This window comes from Artemia sp. Qi Xiang Cuo, chromosome 6 (assembly GCF_049724085.1).
Source record: "Artemia sp. Qi Xiang Cuo chromosome 6, ASM4972408v1, whole genome shotgun sequence".
Lineage (NCBI taxonomy): Eukaryota > Metazoa > Arthropoda > Branchiopoda > Anostraca > Artemiidae > Artemia > Artemia sp. Qi Xiang Cuo.
Genome location: NC_142799.1, coordinates 83,087,526 through 83,110,482, shown reverse-complemented (window position 1 = coordinate 83,110,482; position 22,957 = coordinate 83,087,526). Strand labels below are relative to the sequence as shown.

General features: G+C 35.6%; 1 protein-coding gene across 1 annotated transcript in view; it reads right to left on the bottom strand.

The window, feature by feature from the left end:
• Window positions 1-14,241: 14,241 nt before the first annotated feature.
• Window positions 14,242-22,957, bottom strand: part of DCTN2-p50 (dynactin subunit 2) — a 61,844-nt gene continuing 53,128 nt past the window's right edge. Inside the window, exons 7-8 of the mRNA XM_089090421.1 lie at window positions 16,910-17,012; window positions 14,242-14,546 (exon numbers count right to left, since the gene is read on the bottom strand). Coding sequence (XP_088946547.1) covers window positions 14,368-14,546; window positions 16,910-17,012 — 282 coding nt within the window. The 3' untranslated portion in view covers window positions 14,242-14,367. The remainder of the gene's footprint in view (window positions 14,547-16,909; window positions 17,013-22,957) is intronic.

The window sequence follows — 22,957 nt, the reverse complement described above, 5'->3', positions numbered from 1 at the left end:
GAAGGCATGAAGGTGATATTTTCAGAGAATATTTCTGTTGTACGGATGACAACTTGCCATCCGTATGCAGGTTGCCAAAAGGGCATATCAGTAATATCTAATGAAAAGTTCCGTGTGTAAAATTAAAACTTACAACACTTTTTGTGGGGAATGTTAAACTAACCAAAAGAAATATTTGCATTATAATACAAATGCTTCTACTCTTACAACTACTGCTACTATTACTATCCACTGTATTCCTACTACTGTTGCTGTTAACTGTATTCCTACTACTGTTAATTGTATTCCTACTACTGTTAACTGTATTCCTACTGCTACTACTATATTTACTGGTGCTACTACTACAACTAATAAATCTAAGGGTATTAAGGCTAAAATTTTGGGCAATACCGTAACTGTATTGAAATTAATCGAAACAAACAATGCCAAATAGGTTATCAAGAGGACGTATCAGCATCACCGATGCTTCAGGGCCGGTTGATGGTATTAAGTTAAAAATTTCATCGTATGTTCAAGGGGATGTTGAAAAAAGGTGTTATTTGCATACTGCTACTAATGCTACTACTGCTACTATATCTATTTCTACGCATAATTACTGAACCTTTCAACAATGCTTAAAAAATTGATGTCTCAAAAATTTGTTTAGATACTTGTTATGGGAAATCATGAGCGTGGGGGGGGGGGAGAGTTTCTCTCAAATCACTTTGACTCTTAAAAAGGGCACTATAATTTCCAATTTAAAATCAAATGAGACCCATCTGAATTTAATACGACCACTCATTCCATAAAAATCTTGTGTGCCTCCAGGGCATAACTTAAACCCTTCCCCCAGGGCTCTGGGGGGTTGTGCCAACCATGGAAGCAATGTTATATGTTCTTTGGACTATTTTAAACAAAATTGCCATCGTACAATTTCAATCAGATGCATTTGGTGAAAAGAGGGGAAGTTGGGTGGGGTGGGCGTTGCTAATTGAGCTCCATCACTATTTTTCTTAAAAGGGAGCTAGAAATTCTAATTTCAACGAAATGAGCCCCCTCTAGGGCTTATACAACCCTCCCTTCCATAAGAACCTTAAATGCCCCAGGGGCATAACTTGCGACCCTCGCCCTCAGGCTCTGGTGGTTTGTATCAACCTCAAAAGTCTTGTTATATGATATTTGGACTATTCTGAATAAAATACTGTCTCAAAATATATATTGGGTACATTTCAGGAAAACACGGCTTGTTTGTGTGTTTTTGGGGTGGGGGAGGGGTGACTGCCTTACGATCACTTTGACTCTTAAAAAGAGCACTAGAGCGTCTGATTACCAATCCAATGAGTCCCCTCCGAATTTTATATGACAATGCTTTCTATAAAAACCTTATATGCTCCCAGGACACAGTTTACAACCCTTGCTGTGAGGACTGGGAGAATTCGCTATCCTCAAAGACATAATTTCAACGCCTTTCAAATACGTTGAACAAAATGGCTATCTCAAAATTTTGATTGGAAGTGTTTCGGGAAATGATGGGCGTGGGGGGGGGGCATTGCCCTGTGATCACTTTCAACTACTAAAAAAGACACTAGTCCTCTTAATTTCAAATCGAATAATCCCTCTTTGAAGCTTCTAAGACACAAATTTCTATAAAAACTTATATTCCCAAAAAGCATAACTTACTACCCTTGTTCTAAGGACTATGGGGGGGGGGTGTTTGGCATCCTGAATGACATAATTTCCAGACCTTTCAACTACATTGAACAAAATGGCCATATCAAAAGGTTGATCGGAAATCTTTGGGGAAAGGATGGGCGTGTGTGGGGGGGGGGGCGGGGATTCTCTAACCGATTACTTTCGAATATTGAAAAGGGCAATAGCCCTTTCAATTTCCAATCGAATGAGCCATTTTTTAAGTTTTTATGACAACACTTTCTATAAAAACCTTATATATCCCCAGGGCATAACTAACAACCCTTGCCCTGAGGGCTTTTTTTTGGGGGGGGGGAGGTTGTCATTCTCAAAGACCTAATTTTCAAAACTTTCGACTATGTTGAACAAAATGACAATCTCAGAATTTTGATTGGATGTGTTTAGGGAAATAGTGGGCGTGAGAGGGGGGTTAGTTGCCCTCCAGTCACTTTTGACTATTAAAGAGGGCACTAACCATTTGAATTTCCAATAACATGAGCCCTTTTTGAAGTTTCTACGACAACGCTTTCTATAAAAAAAACTTATATGCCTCCAGGGCATAACTTACAACTCTTGCCCTAGGGGCTGTGGGGGGAGTGTCATCCTCAGACATAATTTCCGGATTTTTCAACAACATTGAACAAAATAGCTATCTAAAAATTTTGATTGGATGTGTTTGGGGAAATGGTGGACGTGAAAGGGGGGTTAGTTGCTCTCCAATCACTTTCGACTATTTAAAATAGCACTAGCCCTTTCAATTTCCAATATAATGTGCCCTTTTTGAAGTTTCTACGACAAAACTGTCTATAAAAACCTTATATGTCCCCAGGGCATAACTTAAACCCTTCCTCTGAAGGCTGTGAAGGGAGTGTCATCTTCAAAGACATAATTTCCGGACCTTTCAAGTACGGTTGAACAAAATGGCTATCTTAAAATTTTGATTGGATATGTTTGGAGAAAGGATGACCATGGAAGGCGTTTCAGATGCCTTCCAATCACTTTCGGCTATTAAAAAGGGCACAATCCCTTCTAATTTCCAATCGACTGAGCCCTTTTCGAAGTTTCTACGACAACTTCTTCGATACGAAGTGCCCTGATCTAAAATAAATAAATAATATTAATAATACATTGTGTCAACATCGTTCTTTAGCCTACTTAGGCAGCGCTATTGCGCTGCCTATGATTCGACGCATATAAAATTCATCAAATTTGAAGTTGCCTATCAGAAGGTAAGAGTCCGAAAAAATTCGCCTGATTTTCAAAAAAGGAAGAAAACGCCCAAAGGGGCAAATGATCTTGACAAAAAGCACATCGCCAAATTCAAAACATCAGAAAACCCTGTTGTAGAGGTTTCATGCTCCCAAACGGCAAAGCAAAATTTTACAATCTTTCAGGAAGAAAGATCATATATGTGATTGTCTGTTTGTTAGTTTATATATTTATTTCGCTTTCCCCAGGGGTTTTGTATCGGAACAATGGTCTTGGAAAACCGGAAGATAGCAAACGGGATCATAAATTAAAATTTCTTGTGGTCCTTTTAAGTATTCAACAAAAGTTTGAGGCACAGCAAAGTGGTATTGTCTGTCATTTTGTGGCACTAAGTTACAATTAAAAAAAAAAAGTTGCTCAATTTTTAAAAAGAGGGCAAGGTTGTGATCAAATGAAAATTCTGAGATATCCAATTAATTTAAAATTATTGAAAAATTATACGAGACTCCCCAATTTCACAGGCAAAAATGCCACACGTCAGCATATTGCTTCCTAAAGAGTCATGTAGTCCATCAGGATTGCAGCAGTAGCATGAACCTAGTAAAAAGCGAACCAGAGCCCACAGTAACCAAAACTTAAAAAACGCGTTTTGAAAAAAATGCCTAGTGGGAAAAAATTGCCATCTGACAGTGATTAAATAAAAAAAAAGTTTTTTCAGCTCAAAGTAAGGAGCAACATCAAAACTTAAAGCGAACAGAAATTATTACGCAAACGAGGGGGTTCGTCCCCTAGTCAATACCTCACTCTTTACGGTAAAGTTTTTTTAGTACTTTCTTAAGTTATTTATTCTAACTAAACGGCCTTTGGGATTAAGGGGTCATTCTTAGAGAGTTAGAACAAAATTAAAACTTTAGCATAAAGAGCGAGGTATTTACCAGGGGTCGAACCCCCTAATATACGTAATAAAAATATACGAATATTGAAGTTCGTTACATAAGTTAATACGTAAGTTACGTATATTTGTTATTAATAAAAACGTTCGTAAATAAATTTAAACGTTCTATTCCCCTTTCTAAGTAATAAAAAAAAATTGGAGGGCAACTAGGCCCCCTCCTCCACCCTCTTTTCTTAAATCGTCTGATCAAAATTTCAAAAAAGCCATTTAGCCAAAAAAAAATGTAAAATTAATATACAAATTTAGTTTTAGTTTTCATGTACGGTGAGCCAAAATCATACCTTCATTAATTAAAAAACACTCAAAAATTAAGTAAAAAAACAAGTTTTTTTAAGTGAAAGTAAGGAGCGACATTAAAGTTTAAAACAAACAGAAATCATATAACAGAAATCATCCGTATACAAAAGGGGCTGTCCCCTCCTCAACGCCTCGCTCTTTACGCTAAAGTTTTTTTTTTAATTAATGAAAAATTATACTTACGCCTGCCCAGTCAGTCCAACCCCCACAATCACTGTACTCAAGTCGGACCATCCCCAAACCCCCCCTGACTCCTGTTCCGCCCCAAATAACCCGTTCTTTCGCCGCCGGTATTCTCTGGGCGGCCCTTAAGGTAACGCCCGGGTATGGGCTCCCCCCGTTCTTTGCCGAAGCAAACCCAACCTCGCCCCGCTCAGACACCCCCCACCTTACTTCCCTCCCTCAGCATCATCTTGCCCCCCCCCCCAACCCCCATATAAAGATCACTCCCAATTTGACTTATTCCCAGATCACCAGGAAACCTTTCTCCCTTCCCTTGCACTTTATCCCCCCTGGCTACCCTACCAGTATGACTCTGGTTTGAGAGTAAGCAGGCAGAATGATCCACAGGTAACACATCCATGCAAAATTTCTAAAACTTCAAATAGTAAGACGAATTCCACCGCAGTTCCATCCCAACTTAATAATATTCCCATAATTCGTTGGCTGTCCTCCTTTTCTCTCAAGCCCGGTCCAGTCCCGCCTTTTAATAATGCCTCAAAACCACACCCTTGCCCACAGCACCCTTCTCACAAACTTCAACCCCAAATAACTCCATCCCGAATTGAAAAAAATCTCAACACCCAAATCCGTTTAAATTTCCAACTTTCCTACTTACCAATGCTGAGAGCCTGAATTTTGACAAAATTACCGAACTCGAGGGTATCTCTGAAATTCATAAAATTAATATTATTGCTGTGACAGAGGTTCAGTCCCAGAACCCAGATTTCCTAAAAATTAGCAATTATACTCAATTTATAAAACTTCGCCCTCCCGACCACCCTCTCGAGAAAAAAAGGGGTGGTATATTTTTTTTTTGTCCGAGATAACCTCCAACCTAAACTCATCCCCACCCCCAACTTATCAGACTATGATGAAATTCTATGGCTGACCCTTCGACCGAAAGTACTTCCCCGCCCTTTCAATTAAATTGTAACCGCCGTCTTTTATCATTCCCTTAACCAATGTATTGACAAGAAACACAAATTTATCCAACAATTTCTTATAAGTGCTGACTTTGTGTTATCAAAGTATCCGAACGCTGGTTTTTGCTTACTTGGTGATGCGAATGACCTGAGGATAGACTCTATCTGCACCTCTCTCAATATTAAACAACTGGATAAAATATCCACAACAAAAGGTAACACCTCTCTGGATGTTATTTGTTCCAATATGAGTAAGTTTTATAACTCCCCGCAAGCACTGCCACCACTAGGAAGCAGTTACCACTATTGTCTTCTTTTTTCTCCCTCCTCAGCCATTGAACATTCCTTTACTGCCTCCATTGGGGTTTGCCATCCCCTCAGTGACGCAGCACTTTTTTCTTTTGGATCATGGCTGATCAGTGAAAGTTGGTCAGAACTTAATAATTCTAATAATCTTGATGGCAAAATTTTGATTTTTCACAAAAAACTAATTGATTCCTATTCATTATGTTTCCCAGAAAAAAAAATCAAAAAGTGCTCCAGTGATAGACCTTACATAAATAATCACATAAAAATATTAATCCGCACGAAAATAATCTTCTTTAAAAGGGGTAATTTAGCTGAAGAAAATAACTTAAGAAAGGAATTATAAATTACATTAGAAAAGCTGCCCGAGCCTATTATAAAAACAAAATATATACCTTGTGCCATAATAAACCGATGAATTCGCACACTGAAATGAAAAAAATTACCGGCAAGAGTCAAGAACAGCTAAATTTTAATATAAATTAACCTCCAAAAACCACAGCTAATGAACTCAATAAGTTTCTGGCTTCTATTGTCCAGAGTCTCCCACCACCATCTTACGAATTTCCAGATATTCCTGATCCTTTTTCACTCCCACATATTTCTCCACTTGATGTTGTAAAAAAAATTGAAAAACTAAAACGATCAAGCATTTGCCCTTTAGATATTCCTGTTCCTCTGATTAAAGCTTTCAGTGATTACCTCTCACAACCCTTATCCACCCTGTTTAATGGAATTACCGAATCTGGACAGTTCCCTCAATATTGAAAACAAGGCTTTATTACCTCAATTTAAAAGAAAAATGGGAAGCCTGGCTTTGATGGCATTCGTCCTATTACCCTGACCTTGGTTTTTTCAAAATTGTATGAAAGTTTTCTCGAACACTGGCTTAAGATGAAAGTCCTCCCCCTCATTCATCTTAGACAGTTTGATAATCTCAAATCCACGTCAACCTCTCATTACCTGATCCATCTTGTTGATACCATGGGTAAACTACTTGAAAAACCTAACACTTGGCTTAATCTAATTTCTATTGATCTTCAAAAAGCTTTTGATTTGATTAACCACAATTTACTCATAGATAAACTTATAAATGAATTCCACATTGAAACTTTCCTTGTTAAGCTTGTTGCCTCTTTTCTTTCTAATAGATCTCAAGCAGTTAAATATTTAAATTGTTTCTCAGATTATCTCCCAATATTTAATGGCATTCCTCAAGGGACTATTCTAGGCCCTCTCCTTTTTTCACTTATGATTAATAACCTTTCAACCCTTTAAGACAATAGATGGAAATTTGTCGATGACTTGACAGTTTTAGAGATATGTCATAAAAACATCTTTAGCAACCCAATGGGTATACTCCAAGATATTGCCTGTGAGGCCTCGTCCCTTGACATGACTGTTAACCCTTCTAAATCCGCAATAGTCTCAGTAAGTTTCCTTAAATCCCCTCCCCTTTTTCTTGCTCCTATACCTCCTGAAACCTCTGTCACATCTCTTAAACTCCTTGGTGTTACAATTTCTTCTAATTTGAAATGGAATGCCCATATAAATAATATCCTACGATAAGCAAACTCCTCGCTTTCCCTCCTTAAACTTTTAAATAAATTCAGTTGCCCCCAATCACATTTACTACAATTATACATTTCTTTCGAGCGTCCCATATTAGAGTACGCTTTTCCTGTGTGGCACCCTAGCCTCTCTAATGAAGCAACACAAAAAATTGAAAATGTCCAAAAGAAAGCTCTAAGAATTATTTTTAAAGAGGGCAAGATACCGTATTTGTTAAATATTTCAAACCTAGAGACCCTCGAGAGACGAAGAAATAATTTGTGCCTCCGTTTTGCAAAAAATGCCATAACAAACCCTCGGACGGCAAGTATTTTCCCCAAACGTCACTCCCCATCCAGATTACGGCCGCCTCGAGCTGTTTCTGATCCCATCCCTGTTTTGTCCCCCATTCACTGCGTTAATTCGATATATTAAAGAAATTTTGTCCCCTTTATTCCATTAAAAATTAATAAAATGTCCCAATAGTTTCTTTTTTTTTGTCTCCCCCCCCCCCCCCTTCTTGACCATTTTTTATTTTTTAACTCTTTTATTAACTTATTGTAGTTGGATTATTGACACTTTCTTAGTGTCCCTTTTAATTCATATGCATTTATGTCTCGCTCTTTTTTTTCTGTGTATATGCGTTTATTCCCCCCCCCTCCCTTTTTTTATGTCCGTTATAATTCTTTTTCCGATTCGTATTTGTGTAAGTTTAGTTTAATCAGTTTTTATCTTTTTAACTTTTTAATTGACTTTTTACAGTTTTAATTATTGACTGTTAAATGATTGTTCATTATGATTTTTCTATTTCGTTGTTGTTGTTTCATTTTTGCCAGTTTTAGTGCAACCATTTATATTGTCGACTCCGAAGTCCGAATTCGGCCCTTTGTGGGCTTGTGATAGTGATCTTTTTGAAATACATATCTTATCTTATCTTATCAAAATTTCGTTTTTAGAGTTTCGGTTACTATTGAGCCGGGTGGCTCCTTACTTACAGTTCGTTACCACAAACTGTTTGATTCAGGAATAGTAACTATTATTCCGGTTCATCTTAAAAGTAAAAGTATATTGCGAAAAGAAATTTATGGTGATGTCGAAGAAAAAGCCTGAAACCCCTCGAAAATGGTGTTAGATCAAAATGACAAGTGCACCATTTGAATCAGCATTGTCAAAACCTGGTGCAGGGGAATTACAGTCCCTCACCTTGAAGAACAAGGAAAATCACTTTTTTGCATGGGTAGCAATGATCTGTCCCCCTTTTTTCAGAGCTAACGGGTTACCAGAACATCATACAACTACTACTGCTACTACTAACAACTCACCACAGCACGAAGCCGCCTGAGGCAACACAGCTAAGCACGCTCCTCCTCTATCCCAATCTATTCAAAGCCTCCCTTTTTACACCCTCCCAGGAAGTTCCCATTTACTTTAAATATTTCTTTATGACGTCCTCCCACCCCAGACGAGGACGACCTGCTTTCCGTTTGACCCTCGACGGTTGGCCGAAAAGGACAATCTTCGGCAATCTGTCATCCTTTATCTGCACATTCCCTATCCATCTCAACCTTTTTTCATTATAGCCCTAGAAAGCGGGATTGAACCACATTTTTCGTACAGCCTACTGTTTGAAATATGGTCGGTCAGCCGGGTACCCAGATCAATCCGTCAGCAATTTCTCTGGATAACATCTAGCAAATCTTCATCCGCTTTTCGGAGCGCCCATTCTTCAGAGCCATATTTGACCACTGTCATCACTGTAGCTTCTAAGATTCTAATCTTGGTTTGCAGACTTATCTTCCTATTCTTCCAGACTTTTTTAACTGTGAAAAAACACCCTGAGCCTTGGCTATTCTACTGTTAACATCTTCACTGCTCCCATCGTCTTTACTAATAATACTACAAAGGTAAGTGAAGCTGCCCACCTGATCAATCTTTTCGTTACCCAACGTCACCTTTTCATCTTCACTTATTCCTAGCCTTAGCGACTTACTCTTCTTAACACTAATTTTTAAACCTATTCTAGCACCCTGAACTCGCAAAACTCTAAAAGTTCATTCATTTTGCTCAAAATCTCATATACGATGCTTAAATTATCAGCATAATCTAAGTCCAGGAGAGTTTTTCCTCCCCATTTGATTCCGTGGTCTCCCATTGCCTTTCATGTGCTCCTTAAGACAAAATCCACCACAATGATCCATATACAGGGGGATAGGACGCAACCCTGCTTAACTCCTGATTTAATACAAAATCAGCTGCTACACTCATTCCCTCCCTTAGCTTCTCAAATCTACGTGCTTTTTATAAATTTCACCATCTGCCAGTGCCATATGGACTAAAATAGCCCTTTTTGTGCCATATCTCAAGGGTTGGGGCTAGCGGGCTACCAGGACATCGTAGACAAATGTTTAATAGCTCATATTCAAGCTATTGCACATATCTATATTCTTTCTATAAATTCCGCCATCTGCAGGAGCCAAATAGCACTATTAGTGTCATGTCTCAAGTAGAAAAGCTAGGGGCTAGTGGGCAGCCAGAACTTCTCAGAGAGATGTTTAATGGCTGATTTGAAAGCTATTCCTTATATCTACGTGCTTTATCAATTCTACCATCCGTAATTGCCATATGGCATTAAAGACGGTACTTTTGGTGCCCCTTCTTAAGTGGAAAAGCTTTGAAGTATCAAGCGGTATCATTGTAAAAAGTATGGTCCAAAACTCTTAACTGGAGGTTTACAAGAACCCTTCCCGTATATTCCCCCTCCAAGTCCCCTAAGTAAGTTTCGCTATGAACTCTTAGTCTTTAACACCGTCAACCGACGTTGAGGGTCGCAAAAGGATTTTTAAGATATTGAATGTTCTTAAGAGGAAGAAATTCATAGAATAACAAATAATTGGATTTCGAAATTCCAAATGATTATTCCTTGACGTACCCCCTCCCCTCCTCTGTTCCCAAAAGCTCTGTTTCACCAAATATAGTTTAATGCTCTCACTCTTTATAATAGAAACTTGAATTAATTCAATGTTTTATAATAGACAATTACAAATGTATCTCCTGAATAAGGTCCAATAACTATGCTTTTGGTGATGACACGTTCCTCCAAAGTCCCTGGAAAAAGGGCTATATAGAACTTTAGACTTTAGATCAGAATATCAAGCGTTCGATTCCTAATTGTGCATTTTTTTTTTTTCAATGCTAGTTTTGTCCCTTCTGTGTGATTATTTGTCTGATAATTCAAAAGTTTTTTTGTAAATATAATGCACTTATTTTCTAAACTTGTCAAGCATTTTCATTCAAAAAGGAATGGAGGTCATCCAGTTTCATGGTTTGCAGTTACATTCCTTGTAGATCCCTAAATCCATACCCCAATCCCTTGCCAATTAGGGTTTGGAGAATTGTAGGCATGTGGCTCTGCAACCACTCAAAGTTGTATATCAAAAGGAGGATTATTTATTATAATGATTGCTTATTCATATTATTTACTTATTTTTACTATTTAATAGACAGGATAAAACTATTCGTAATGTATATAGAGAAATCCTAGTACTAAAAACCTATTTGCATTTTTGTTCTGGGTTATTTTTCTAGTTGTCAGGTTACTTTCCAACTTTTTCTTGTTTATTGCTATTCCACACCTGTGTGTCTAAAGTTTCTTGGTATTTATTATTGAGGGGGGAGATGTTTAGTGGAATAAGTTAGTCATACGAACATTTTGCTTAGGTTTTTAAAATCTTGAATGTCTCCTTTAGAATAAAAGTTACTCTTTCCTAACTGTCGAAGTTTTCCACCTTCAAAAATCGTGTACACAATTTTCTGTAGCATGGATTTCTCGGCATTATTTGAAAAATAATCAGAAATGCAATGAAACCATGAGCTTTTTCAACTGAAAGTAAGGAGCAACATTATAACTTAAAACGAACAGAAATTATTCCTATCTGAGGGGGCTACTCACCCCCAGAAAAAAATAAAAAGATTATTGCACTGTTGCTTCTACATTAAGTTTCAATCAAAAACGGACAAAGATTAATTTTTTTTAAACAAAGTCTTCTGAGGCAAGTAAAGAGCGAAGTTGAAACTTAAAATGAACAAAAAGTATTGCTTCACAGTCTATCTAACATATAGCAGTAAAAAAAGTAGTACAAATAAACCAACTAATTACATTTCCCTATTTTTGTAGGATCATAGAAAACTAGCGCTTTACTGAAAACACAAGACAATATACGAGTTTTGGTACGGTATGCACACCGACTAAGGACAGTTTTTACAGTATAAAAATAAAGTATTTTTGGATTGTTGCTTAATTTATTTATTTTTATTTTATTTTTTTCGTTTAATTCGGTATCACTTCTGCACAATGGCTCAGTCCAATGATTGGCTCTCGTTTTGGTTCTGAAAGGACATTTCATGACTAGTTTGTAGACAAGTTCGAAGTTAAGCTATCTTGATAGTATTAGGACTATAGACTAGCTTAGAATTTGTATCTTAAATTGAAATTCTCTGTTATGTAAAGAGAAATTACCGGATTTCCAGAGTTCATATTATGGCTTATTTGATCTTTATTTAGAGTAATACTAAAGCATATTTCTATACAATTTAAAATTGTATATTACTCACTAATGGTATTATAGCTGGTGAGACGAAAATATTACCTGATAAATCAATCCATTATTTCTTTATGCTGTTCAATGACTTCGCGGTTATTAAAAAATATTTTGTCTTTATGTTTCTAAGATAATTTTAATTGTATACTGAAAGTTACTGATGTCACAACTGTTGTAAGACTATGAAAAGCTTTATAGACTAGTTTGTTGTTGTCAGGCTGCGTACTCATTTTTGACTCCTAATTCAATATTCTTGTTTTTCATACTTGGCTTTTGTGTTTTCAGTAAAGTGCTAGTTTTCTATAATCCTAAAACCATAGGGTAATGTAATTAGTTGGTTTATTTGTACTAGTTCTATTGATATACGCTAGATAAACTGTGAAGTGATAGTTTTTGTTCCTTTAAGTTTCGACTTCACTCTTTACTTCCCTCAGAAAAACTTCCGTTTTTTCATCAATATAATATAAACGGGTAATAAAGGCACTTATTTTGAAGCTTTATTTAACAAAGTTGATTTACTTGATCCTGGATAAAATTATTCACAGTAATGCATAATTTCACATAAGCTATTATGGAGTATGGCCAATGGGTGATCAAGGGGGGGAGGGGAGGGGTGCCTAATGCCTTAAAATTTGTATTTTTATATCCAAATTTTTGTAATTTCTGTGAGCATTCAGGTAATTATATAAAAGCTGGTTGGGAGGTGGAGGTATAATTTAACTCATAATCCCTCTTCATGTCGATTAGGCCTGAATATTGGTAATGCAGAATTTGTGATTGCTGTGATGCTGGGGTGATGGTCCCCTCCTTACCGGCACGCAAGGTTGAAAATGGATAAGCATCTTGAGTGTTGTCAGAGGTTTCCCCAGGAGGGGGGGCGTTACCACGAACTTGTTTTTGTCAAGATTTAACTGGAAATATATATTTGTTAAATTTTGAGCTAATATGACTAATTCAGACGTAAGCAAAAGGCTATATGTTAACCTAGTAAAGGAATACGATATAGTTTCCTTCAAAATACAAAGAGGTGTTGAATAGTAAATGAAACGAAATGAAAATATACCAGTGGAATTTCTTTTAATTTAGACGGTAAAAAAGGGATGTAGCCTATATCGGTTTAAGAGACCAATCTTATTAAACTTTTGCTGTATTTTAATCTTGTTAAACTGCACTCTGTACAACACTAGCTCTAATTTTTTGAGACTCTTTCTTTATTCTTCTATTATTTTTTTTTTTTTTTGATATGGTTTAAAGCTATTGGAAAAGTATTCCAAAATTTTGCACCTATAGAGGGAGTACATCAACCCTTAGGGGGAGACACGGGGGAGACGGGGGAGAGCAACGCTGGGTTGGTTACTTCTAAATATGCTCAACTTGGGTCAATAACGCAAAAAAACGGATAAATTTTGCTATATGCTTTCATGAAGACCAAGGAGTTTATTCCTACCTTTCCACTGCCTTACCATCTAATCAGAGGTTCGTTTAATTTCAGTTGTATTCATAGAAATAAAAACAAAAGATGGCTTTAAACGATTGTTTGCCTGTTATTTCAAGCAAATTAATGGTCCTATGTCAATTCTAAATTCTTGGTCAACATTCTCAAGACCATAGGTGGGCGTGCCTTGTTTGCCTCTCATTCCAGGCAATCTAACGGTCCTATGTCAATTTTAAATTCTTGGTCAACCTGCCTGAGACTCTAGGCAGGCGTGCCTTTCCAGAAACTAACACACAAGTATTTGTCCAATAAGAGAGTCATACTTACTCCCGCCATTTACCCATGCTATTTAAGCATTTTTGCCTCTCAATTACTCGGACTATTTGTCTTGGCTTTTTTCTACAATTAGTCATGTCTTGATGCCTACTGCAAAATACTTGATTTTCAATTCAAAATCATCTTGATTTTCAACAACACAGACAAATTAAGTTATGACGGATAAATTTTGCTATATGCTTCTCATAAAGACCAAGGTGTCAATTCCTACCTTACCACTGCCTTACCATCTATCTTTCTACCTTTTTAATTAAAGCTTTAATCAAAGGTTCGTTCAATTTCAGTTGTATTCATAGAAATAACAACAAAATTAGGAATAAAATACATACAAAGGTGCCATTCGTAAGGCTTAATTTCTGCTAACAAGAGGGGACTCAAATAATAATTAAACCAATAACGGCATTAAAAATACTTTCGTGTGAAAAGAAACAATTTTCAAAATAGAAGAAAACAGAGAGGATTTTCAATGCCAATCCAATATTGAAAAATAAACAAAAAATGGACACTTAAAAAATGTAATCCTCCACTTATCTCGTGAACCTTTCACACGAGAGGCATTTTAAAATATCCAAGAATACAAAGATTGGAATCCTGACATTCCAAACTTGAAACTAAATCCTACTGCACCTAGTTTTTTGCTCACTCTCACTTTTATTTATTTTTTAATCTGAGGGAATTTTAAATTGACAAAAAGTATAAAAAATTATTTCCAATCATTGCCAGTAGATTAGCAACAGAAAACATCCCACATCTACAGATATATATTCGAAAAAAGAAAATACATAGCTCAGACTTAAAAGATGTAAGTAACTTACTCCATACTGTAAGAGGACAAATAAGCAAAATAATTAAAAAGCAGTATAGGAATTACTTAAGAAGCTGATCAATTCTTGTTTGCAAGGCTTCCATATTTCCTTTAATAGCATCAAAATTTTCAGAAAATCCGTCCTTCACTTCTTTCAGAAGGTGACGATAAGATTCTAAACCCGAGACAACCCCTTGTTGTCGAAGATCAAGTTCTGTCAGATTTTGACTAAATTGAACAGCTGAAAAGAAACAAGAAAGGATAAAAAGAGGGAAAATAAGAACAAATACCCAAAGAAACTTCCTTTTCAACATTTATCTGGCACAAAGAAAAATAAATAAGCATAGGATTAATATATCTACCAACAGGTGGAATACAGGAATATTTGAATGTTCCAAATGACAAGCCCCAGATGTTCCAGAATGTTCCAGGTGACATATATCTACCAACAGGTGGAATACAGGAATATTTGAATGTTCCAAATGACAAGCCCCAGAACATGTTAAGTATTACCAAGCTACAATAATATAGATTAAGTATATATAAATAAAGACTAAAAGAAAATTTGAGCTAGTTTCATGAAAACAAACTTATTTGAAAATATTTCTAAAATTTCTAAACATTCAAACTTTGATTTAAATTAACATGAGAATTCCAAACAGACACACTTGTATTAAGAAAAAACGGAAAAGAATAAGTTAAAAGAACCGTTATTTTCGTAAAAATCTTCCGCCTATTGAAACTTTTACTTCATTGCCAAGGACATAAATTGATCCATAAGGGGAGACGAAGGGAAACCTTGAATTTCAAATAGCACTCCCTATAAAATGTAACATATTTAGAGTTTGTTAGTGAAAAAACTAAAACAGATTTGAATGAATATCTTCTTCGAAAAATGACTTGACTTACTGAGTTAACTCGAGTCCGTCCTTGAAGGTTGTCCTCGAACCAATGTAAAGGTGTGGATGTAACCTCTTATGCTTCAAAACCCTCTGCTGGACGAAGAAACGGCAAGGCGCAAAGCTATCCTTTCATCTCTCATGACTATGAGGGCGAGAACCGTAACTTTGGCCATTGAAGATGATTTTTGGGAGACAAGACTAACTTGTTGAACGTGAGGTTGCTGAAGCTGCCATCCACTGAGGTTGCTGGAGCTGCCATCCACTAAGGTTGCTGGAGCTGGATCTGGAGATTGTTTGTTACATCTTAAGGCACCTGCGAATTCAGTATCAGAGACTCGTTCAAGATAAGGGATACTGGCGATTGAGCGGAGACATTTAGTTTCAAATGCTACATGTCGATACCACCTTCATCCATCTTCAGTGTCAAAATTTCACATAAGTAAACTGCGATGGAGAAGATCAGGTGAACACACAGCTCAAGTACCATCAACTCAACCACCATAGCTCGACCACCTAACAACTCAACTGCCACCTAGCTCACATAATTCAATCACCTTAAACCCAACTAAAGAATAGCTCAACCACTACGTAACTCAGCTAACAAATATCTCAACTATTACTATTTCAATCACTGAATAGTTAGAGTAAAAAGAAAATACTAGGTATGTATGCATCAGTGATAATCAAAACCTAATGATTTTCGGTTTTGAATTTCAGTTTTGGGTTTTGTTTGGAATAAGTGAAGATGAAACAGTGATATTGGGTAACGAGAAGACAGACCAAGCGGACAGCCTCACTTACCTCGGTAGTATTATTAGTAAAGACGGTGGGTGCAGTAAGATGTTAAAAGTAGAACAGCCAAGGCCCAGAGTGTTATTTTCACGGTTGAAAAGAGTTTGAAAGAATAGGAAGAAAAGTCCGCAAACCAACATTAGAATATTAAAAGCTACAGTGACGACAATAGTCAAATTTGGCTCTGAAGCATGTGGGCTCCGAAAAGCGGATGAAGATTTGCTAGATGTTTTTCAAAAGAAATTGCTTACGCATTGTTTTGAATACCCGACTGACCGTATTTCAAATACTAGGCTGCACGAAAAGTCTGGTTCAGTCACACTTTCTAGCGATATAATGAGAGAAAGGTTGAGATGGGTAGGGCACGTTCTGCGGATGAAGGATGGCAGATGGCCAAAGATTGTCCTTTTTGACAATCTTTGGATGTGGTAAATACATTTATGGAAAATGGGAACTTTTTGGAAGGGTGTAAAGAGGGGGGCTTTGAATAGATTGGGAAGGAAGAGGAGCGTGCGTAGCTGTGTTGGGCTCAAACAGATTGGTACTGCAGTGAATTGTTAGTAGTAGTAGCAGTAAATCCCTCTTAAAGTATACACATGGAGATGGACAAATTTAAGCTCGATAATAGAGCTAATTATCTATTTACTAGAAGCAGGATACCGGACGACAGGCATATAAATTACCCAAAAAATAACAAAAAAAATATAGCGTTTAGTGACCTCACTGTTTTGTGAGGATCAAATATCTAATAATGGCATAACGAGAAATGCCTGTTTGGTAGGGTGGTTCCAGGTAGGCTACACGTTGAATAAAATCACAAAATCGTTTTCAGAGAAGAGGGACATGAGCATTATCTAATTCTATAGGTAGACTATATTTGCCATGAATTATTCAGGAAAAATAAGCTTACCTTGTTCATGAAGCGAATTTAGTGACGCTAATCTCTCAATAATGTCAGGAAGCGATTCACAGAGAGCTTCTGATTTCTTCAGTAGCTCATATAACACAGAAATCTGAAAAAAGATAGTTGCAACGCTATTTCAAACACAAAATAGCTATAAAATAAATATAACAGAAGTTGTGCAATAGCAAAAGATAAGAGGCAACTGTAAGACATAACTGCAAAAGTAATTTTAAAAGATTACAATGAGACACATATTGAGTTAACGCTTATTGACATGAGTTATGCACAAAGATGCATAAAAAGGACAAAGGAAAAAGAAGCTTAGCTCTAAAGTATAATTTGTAAAGTAAAGTATAATTCGTTTCGTAGTAACAAAACATAGAGAAATTAAACGTAATTACTTATATATAAATTATTCGTATTTTGTATATAAATGTATTTTGTATATAATTATAGATATATAATTATATGTATTTTGTATTATTTGTATATAAATTATTTGTAATCCTTGACTACAGAGTTTTGATGCCGAGGAGTTTCCCATTTATAAAACCCATATGGAGCAGGAGTGTGCCAAATGTGACCTCCACATGTGTGGAGGACATGTGCCACATGTCCTCCACAATGCTCACTGGGTGGCGGAGAGTCTCGGTTAATGCTATTCACGTCTCTTAATCCTCCGGATTTTTCTAAGATACATAAATCACATGATAAATATTCAGATAACGGAAAACTTTTTTTTGGAAAAATAAATTATAGAAAATAAAACCTAAAAACACAAATGTAATATTTATCTTTTGAGGCTAACAAGCATAAGAATCTGAAAATTTCACTGATCTTGGGCATTTTTATTCAGAAATTCCATTATTAACTAAGTAACTTTGTTGCAATTGCTCTTCTCAATTTGAATTCGGAACAAGTTACGGGGGTTGCGCAAAATTTTCAAATACTTTTAACTACCAGAAAGTGTTTGCCAGCCCCCTAAACATGCAAGTTGAATATTTTCGCTCCTATTTTTGGCTTTATGTCTATTGTTGCAAAAATTCTTGTCTAAAAAACTGAATAAAAAATAAATAAAATGATCTAAATATTACTTTGTCATTTCTTATTAAGAAGGAAATCCTGATTATACAAGACTTGGATTTATTGTATACAAAAAAACTGGATTCACTAATTACCGCGAACACACTAACTTATTAATATCTATTTTAAATGGTATGTTAGCGTTCTCCTTCCAAAAAGGTCATAACAAAAATGAAACAATTCTTGCCATAAGGACTTAGTGGGAATGTGCAGAATTTATCGCCTCCTAATAAGACTTACTTCTTCTTGATATTAACTAAAAAAATTAAGTGAAAGTAAGGAGCAACATTAAAACTCAAAACGAACAGAATTTATTCCTTTGAAGGGTTCCCCCTCCTTAATACCTTTGCTCTTTACGCTAAAATTTGACTGTTTGTCACAATTTTTTAAGAACGGCTACTGAAACACAGGGGCCGTTTGATTAGAATAGGAGACTTTTTTAAAAGTACTAAAAGCTTTAGCGTAAAGAGCAAGGTATTGAGGAGGGGGAAACCCTTTATATACGAAATAATTCTGTTCGTTTCGATTCTTTATGCTGCTCCTTAATTTCAGTTAAAAAAAAAAAAATTTTTTACATATTGAATTTCTGACCATTTTTCAAATAATACGGGTAAATTTGGCTCAGCCTCCACGAAATATACGCCCCTCCCCTCACAGGAAACTTCCCCGTGAAAATTTAATCCAACATAAAGCACCCCTCCCCCCGTCAAGTTCCCTCCAGATAGTTCCATCCTCGCTGAAAATCCTCCTTCTTGGTAAAATTTCTTGCAGACGATTGGACCTGAAAAATTATCCTTAGCACACATTCATTTGAAAAAAGACTTCAATGTCTAATCGGTTTCTCGATCATTCCAGAAATGTCCCCTTCCATATAAACTTTATTTCGGAAATCAAAACAAGCGGAAAATAGGCCCCAGATAATTCCCCCGGAACATCTTCACATGCCAAATTGAGTTGAAAAAGATAATGTAAGACAATTAACAATAATTCTGGGATTCTGTCAAATCCCCCCAGTGCAATATTATCCCTGGAAAATTTATCCTCCCAGGAAATTCTCCTCCCCAAGGAAGATTCTCCCAAACGACCCAAACGAAATCCATCCCAAGCAATAAATACCCCCCCCCCCCCCAGAAAAAAAATTGCCTGTATACTTCCCAATAACAAATAATATACGTAAACAAAGGACAAATTTCATAACTTACAGGCCTCTTCCCACGGATTGTTGGGGGTCATTTTACCCATAAAGACGGAGCTATTTGATCTTTCAACTATACTGAACAAAATGGCTATATGATCAAAAGTTTGCTCAGATAACTTTGGGAAATAAATGGGCGTGGGAGAGGGGCCAGTTGCCCTCCAATCATTTTTGTCACTTAAAAGGGGCATTAGAACTTTTAATTTCAATAAATATAAGTTCAAATAGGGATAAAATCCTTTTAATAGACAGTTATGATAATAACAGTGATAGAATTTCACGAAAATACCAGATATTTCGGTCGCATATGCAGTGACCGAAATATCATCATTTCTACTACTGATGACGGTCACTGCATGTGTCACCGAAATATTTGGTATTTTGTGAAATTCTATCACTGTTATCATCATCACTGTCTATTAAAAGGATTTTATCCCTATTTGAACTTGTATTTATTGTCATGGAAAGGCAGTGTGGTCTCCGAAAGTATCTAACTCTTAATTCCCATTCGAATACGTCCTATCCCGATCTTCTAGGACTATTATTTCAATGCGATCGCCTCTGGAAAAAAAACAATTTAACTTAACTCTAAAAAACTCACAAAACGCTAAAATTTGTTGAGCTTGCGTCCTGAAAACCTTCGAATTTCCTATAATTTGAAGCAAAATATTAAGCAATAATTTAAACATCAGTTATATTTTAATGGCACTTCTCCAACCACAGTTTTTCTTTGCATTAAAAACCACAAACTTAAGATATAATGTTGGGAAATAACCGGACGATCACCTCGACATTTATCTTCTTCCTGGATTTTGCGGTATTTTTACGATCCCTTAGAAAGAGATATCATTTTGAAATCATTTTATGAAAAAAAAAACATAAGATATTGATGACTTAATCAGGAATTTATCTTATGGAGAGGCGGACGATTTAAAAGGAGGAATTTGAATTTATAATAATATAACTATGGGTATTTCAAAGGGAGATTAGAATGGGGTGTCCAATGAACTTATAAATGGCAGCATTCCACACCTCTTAGTGTTGACAAAGCGTTATGGGATGGTTGGGAGGGTAATAGATGTTGTATAGTTGATTGAGACCAAAAGTTTTAAGAAAAATAATTTGTGTATATATTATTTAGGTATTTCCACGGCGGAAGAGGTGCTGTGTATCGGAAGGGCACCCTTCGAAACCGAGATGGTTCCTTTTGCGGCCTGGTAATTTGTAGTAGTATACCTTGTTCTTTTGCTACCCAAATTTGAGAAAAATAAATAAAGATTTGAATTTGGTGTAGGTGAAATTAAAGTTAATGTAAATTTAAGTAAAAATATTGGTATTTCACCGAGTGGAGAGCAGGTAGGATTAATTAAATAAAAACAAATAAAATAAAAAATAAATAATAAAAACAATTTAACATTTTTCGAAGTGAGTGAATACAAAGTGACAACAAGAACAAAGTTCAACTCATATTAATGAACATTCTCATGTTATGGTGAATTAATTCCGCTTTGCGTCCTACTATTTTCGTTAATTAAACTATTCATACTAAAGAACAACCGTTTTCAACAATAACCGGAACTGTTTATTAGAAGTTCCAGAAGAAATTACTTTTTATGTTGACTCCCATTACTACCATAATAGGAATGAAATTGTAGGTATTTATTTCAACTATTATGGGTATTTGGGTATATATTGGTATTATCATATGGGTATTTGATTATCATTAAGGTTCTTACTTTCTTTTGTAGCTTCGGTTAAAGGGATAAATACTAAAGCAAAAAAAATGTTACTTTCATATGTCCTTAATAATTAACAGCATTTTTGCTCTTAAAGTTTAACTCACATGATTGGACATTGTCATGTTGTGGCGATTTATTCATCAGTGAATGCAACTGTTTTGGCAAAGCAAACCGTCAATAGTAAAGCCCGACTCTTCTTAATAATAGCCAAGACTTTAAAAACAAAAGTTTCAACCTAATCTAAGTTATCTTTTACCTTTGTTCCGAATGTACAAAATTTCTGAAGTTTAAAATTACCAATCCAAAGTTGTTACTAGAAGATATTGCATAATTTTCAAAAGAGAGAAATTCCTAGATTCAGAAACTGAGGATCTTAATCAGATATACAGTATAAACTCAACATATACGATAACCCTTTAATGGAGGTTTCAACCGGGTATTCATAAAAATATTGTTAAAGAAGTATTACCACGGATCTACCTTCATTTCTTACCGTTATTTTTTCGGTACTTACGCATTATAGCGACCACACTCAAGAAGTGAAGATAGGTTAGTCATAATGAAACATACCAAAATATGATGAAAATAGAATACTTTAGCCAAAAAAAACTATGGAAACTACAACAGAGAATTATGGAAAGCAGGCCCCCCAGAACGCATTATATTAAATACCTAACCAACTCTATATATTGAATATATAATTAAAATATACCTGCATAGTAGTTTATTTCAAAAAAGCTAAGATAATTATCCCGGAGTGCAAACAGGAAAACCGGTGTTACAACAGATCAGGAAAAACAATGTGGTTTCTATAATACGTAAGTACATTTTTTTCAACAAGTATGGTGAAAAACAAATAAAAATTCTTTTACTGTTTAAATTGGAATTCTTTTGATTATAGATCCTCATATTGGGAATAAATATTCTTCATCAATTGCGGCTTTTACTTTCTACTTTCTGTTACGTTACGTTTTTACTTTCTGTTACGTATTTATGCGTCTTTATTCAGCTTAACAAGTCTAAAATCTAATTGCTTTTGCCTGTAAATATATGAGAAGGTTCAAGACAACAGGAATTATCTTCCACATGAAATAACTAAAAAAAAAGATATCTAAGAAAACAGTGGTAATGGTAGGAGCAATCTGCATAAAAATTAGAAAAACCAAATATAAGTTTTAATAATAAAATGTTTACATGACACAACTTAACCAATTTTAACTACACAACTATGAATCTAAGCCTATGGGGATACTTTTTATTGGTTAAATAAGCTAAATAGAATAAGTTTTTTTAGAAAGAAAAATAAAGTACAGATTATAATTAAAATAGTGAAAAGTTACAAACTAAAGAAAAAGGATATTTTGGAACCATTTACTGGAATCTTATTGAAGGAAAATAAAACCACAAGCAAAAGTCTTAAGACTAATATCGAAAACCATGTTTTCAAGCAACAGTAAAACTAGCAGCGACTGTGCCACGGCGCAACACAAAATGTATAAAAATCTAAGACAAATAATATTAAAATAATAATGTTTTTTTAAATCAATGTCTAAACTGAACGCAGTCTCAGAAATTATTTAGCAGAAAAGTTAGAGTCTTATAAGCGCAATTGGCGAAAATTAGATATCATGCATCAACGAATATAATCAAGTAAATATATTACCGATTGCTGGATTATTCCCTTTTTATTATGTTCTTTTTATGTTTAAATATACACGCGCGTAATTACCTGAGTGTTTCAGGGAAATGTTTACAAGTGGTGTTAATTTCCATAATTACTCGACTAGAGCATCGACACTAGTTCGGCGACCTCAGGTTTATACAAAGCGATACGTTTTTTTCCATTAGACCTGTTGGCCCTCAGGTGTGGGAACCTTTACCTCAGGCTATTTCGACACTTGATGAGCTAAATGAATTTCGCAGTAAACTAGAAGGACAGTGTTTGTCTACAAATGAATTTTCTCTCGAGTGATTGTGATACTTTTTTTTGGGAGGGCGACGAGGAGATAGAATAGAAGAATGATTTTTAATTTTGTG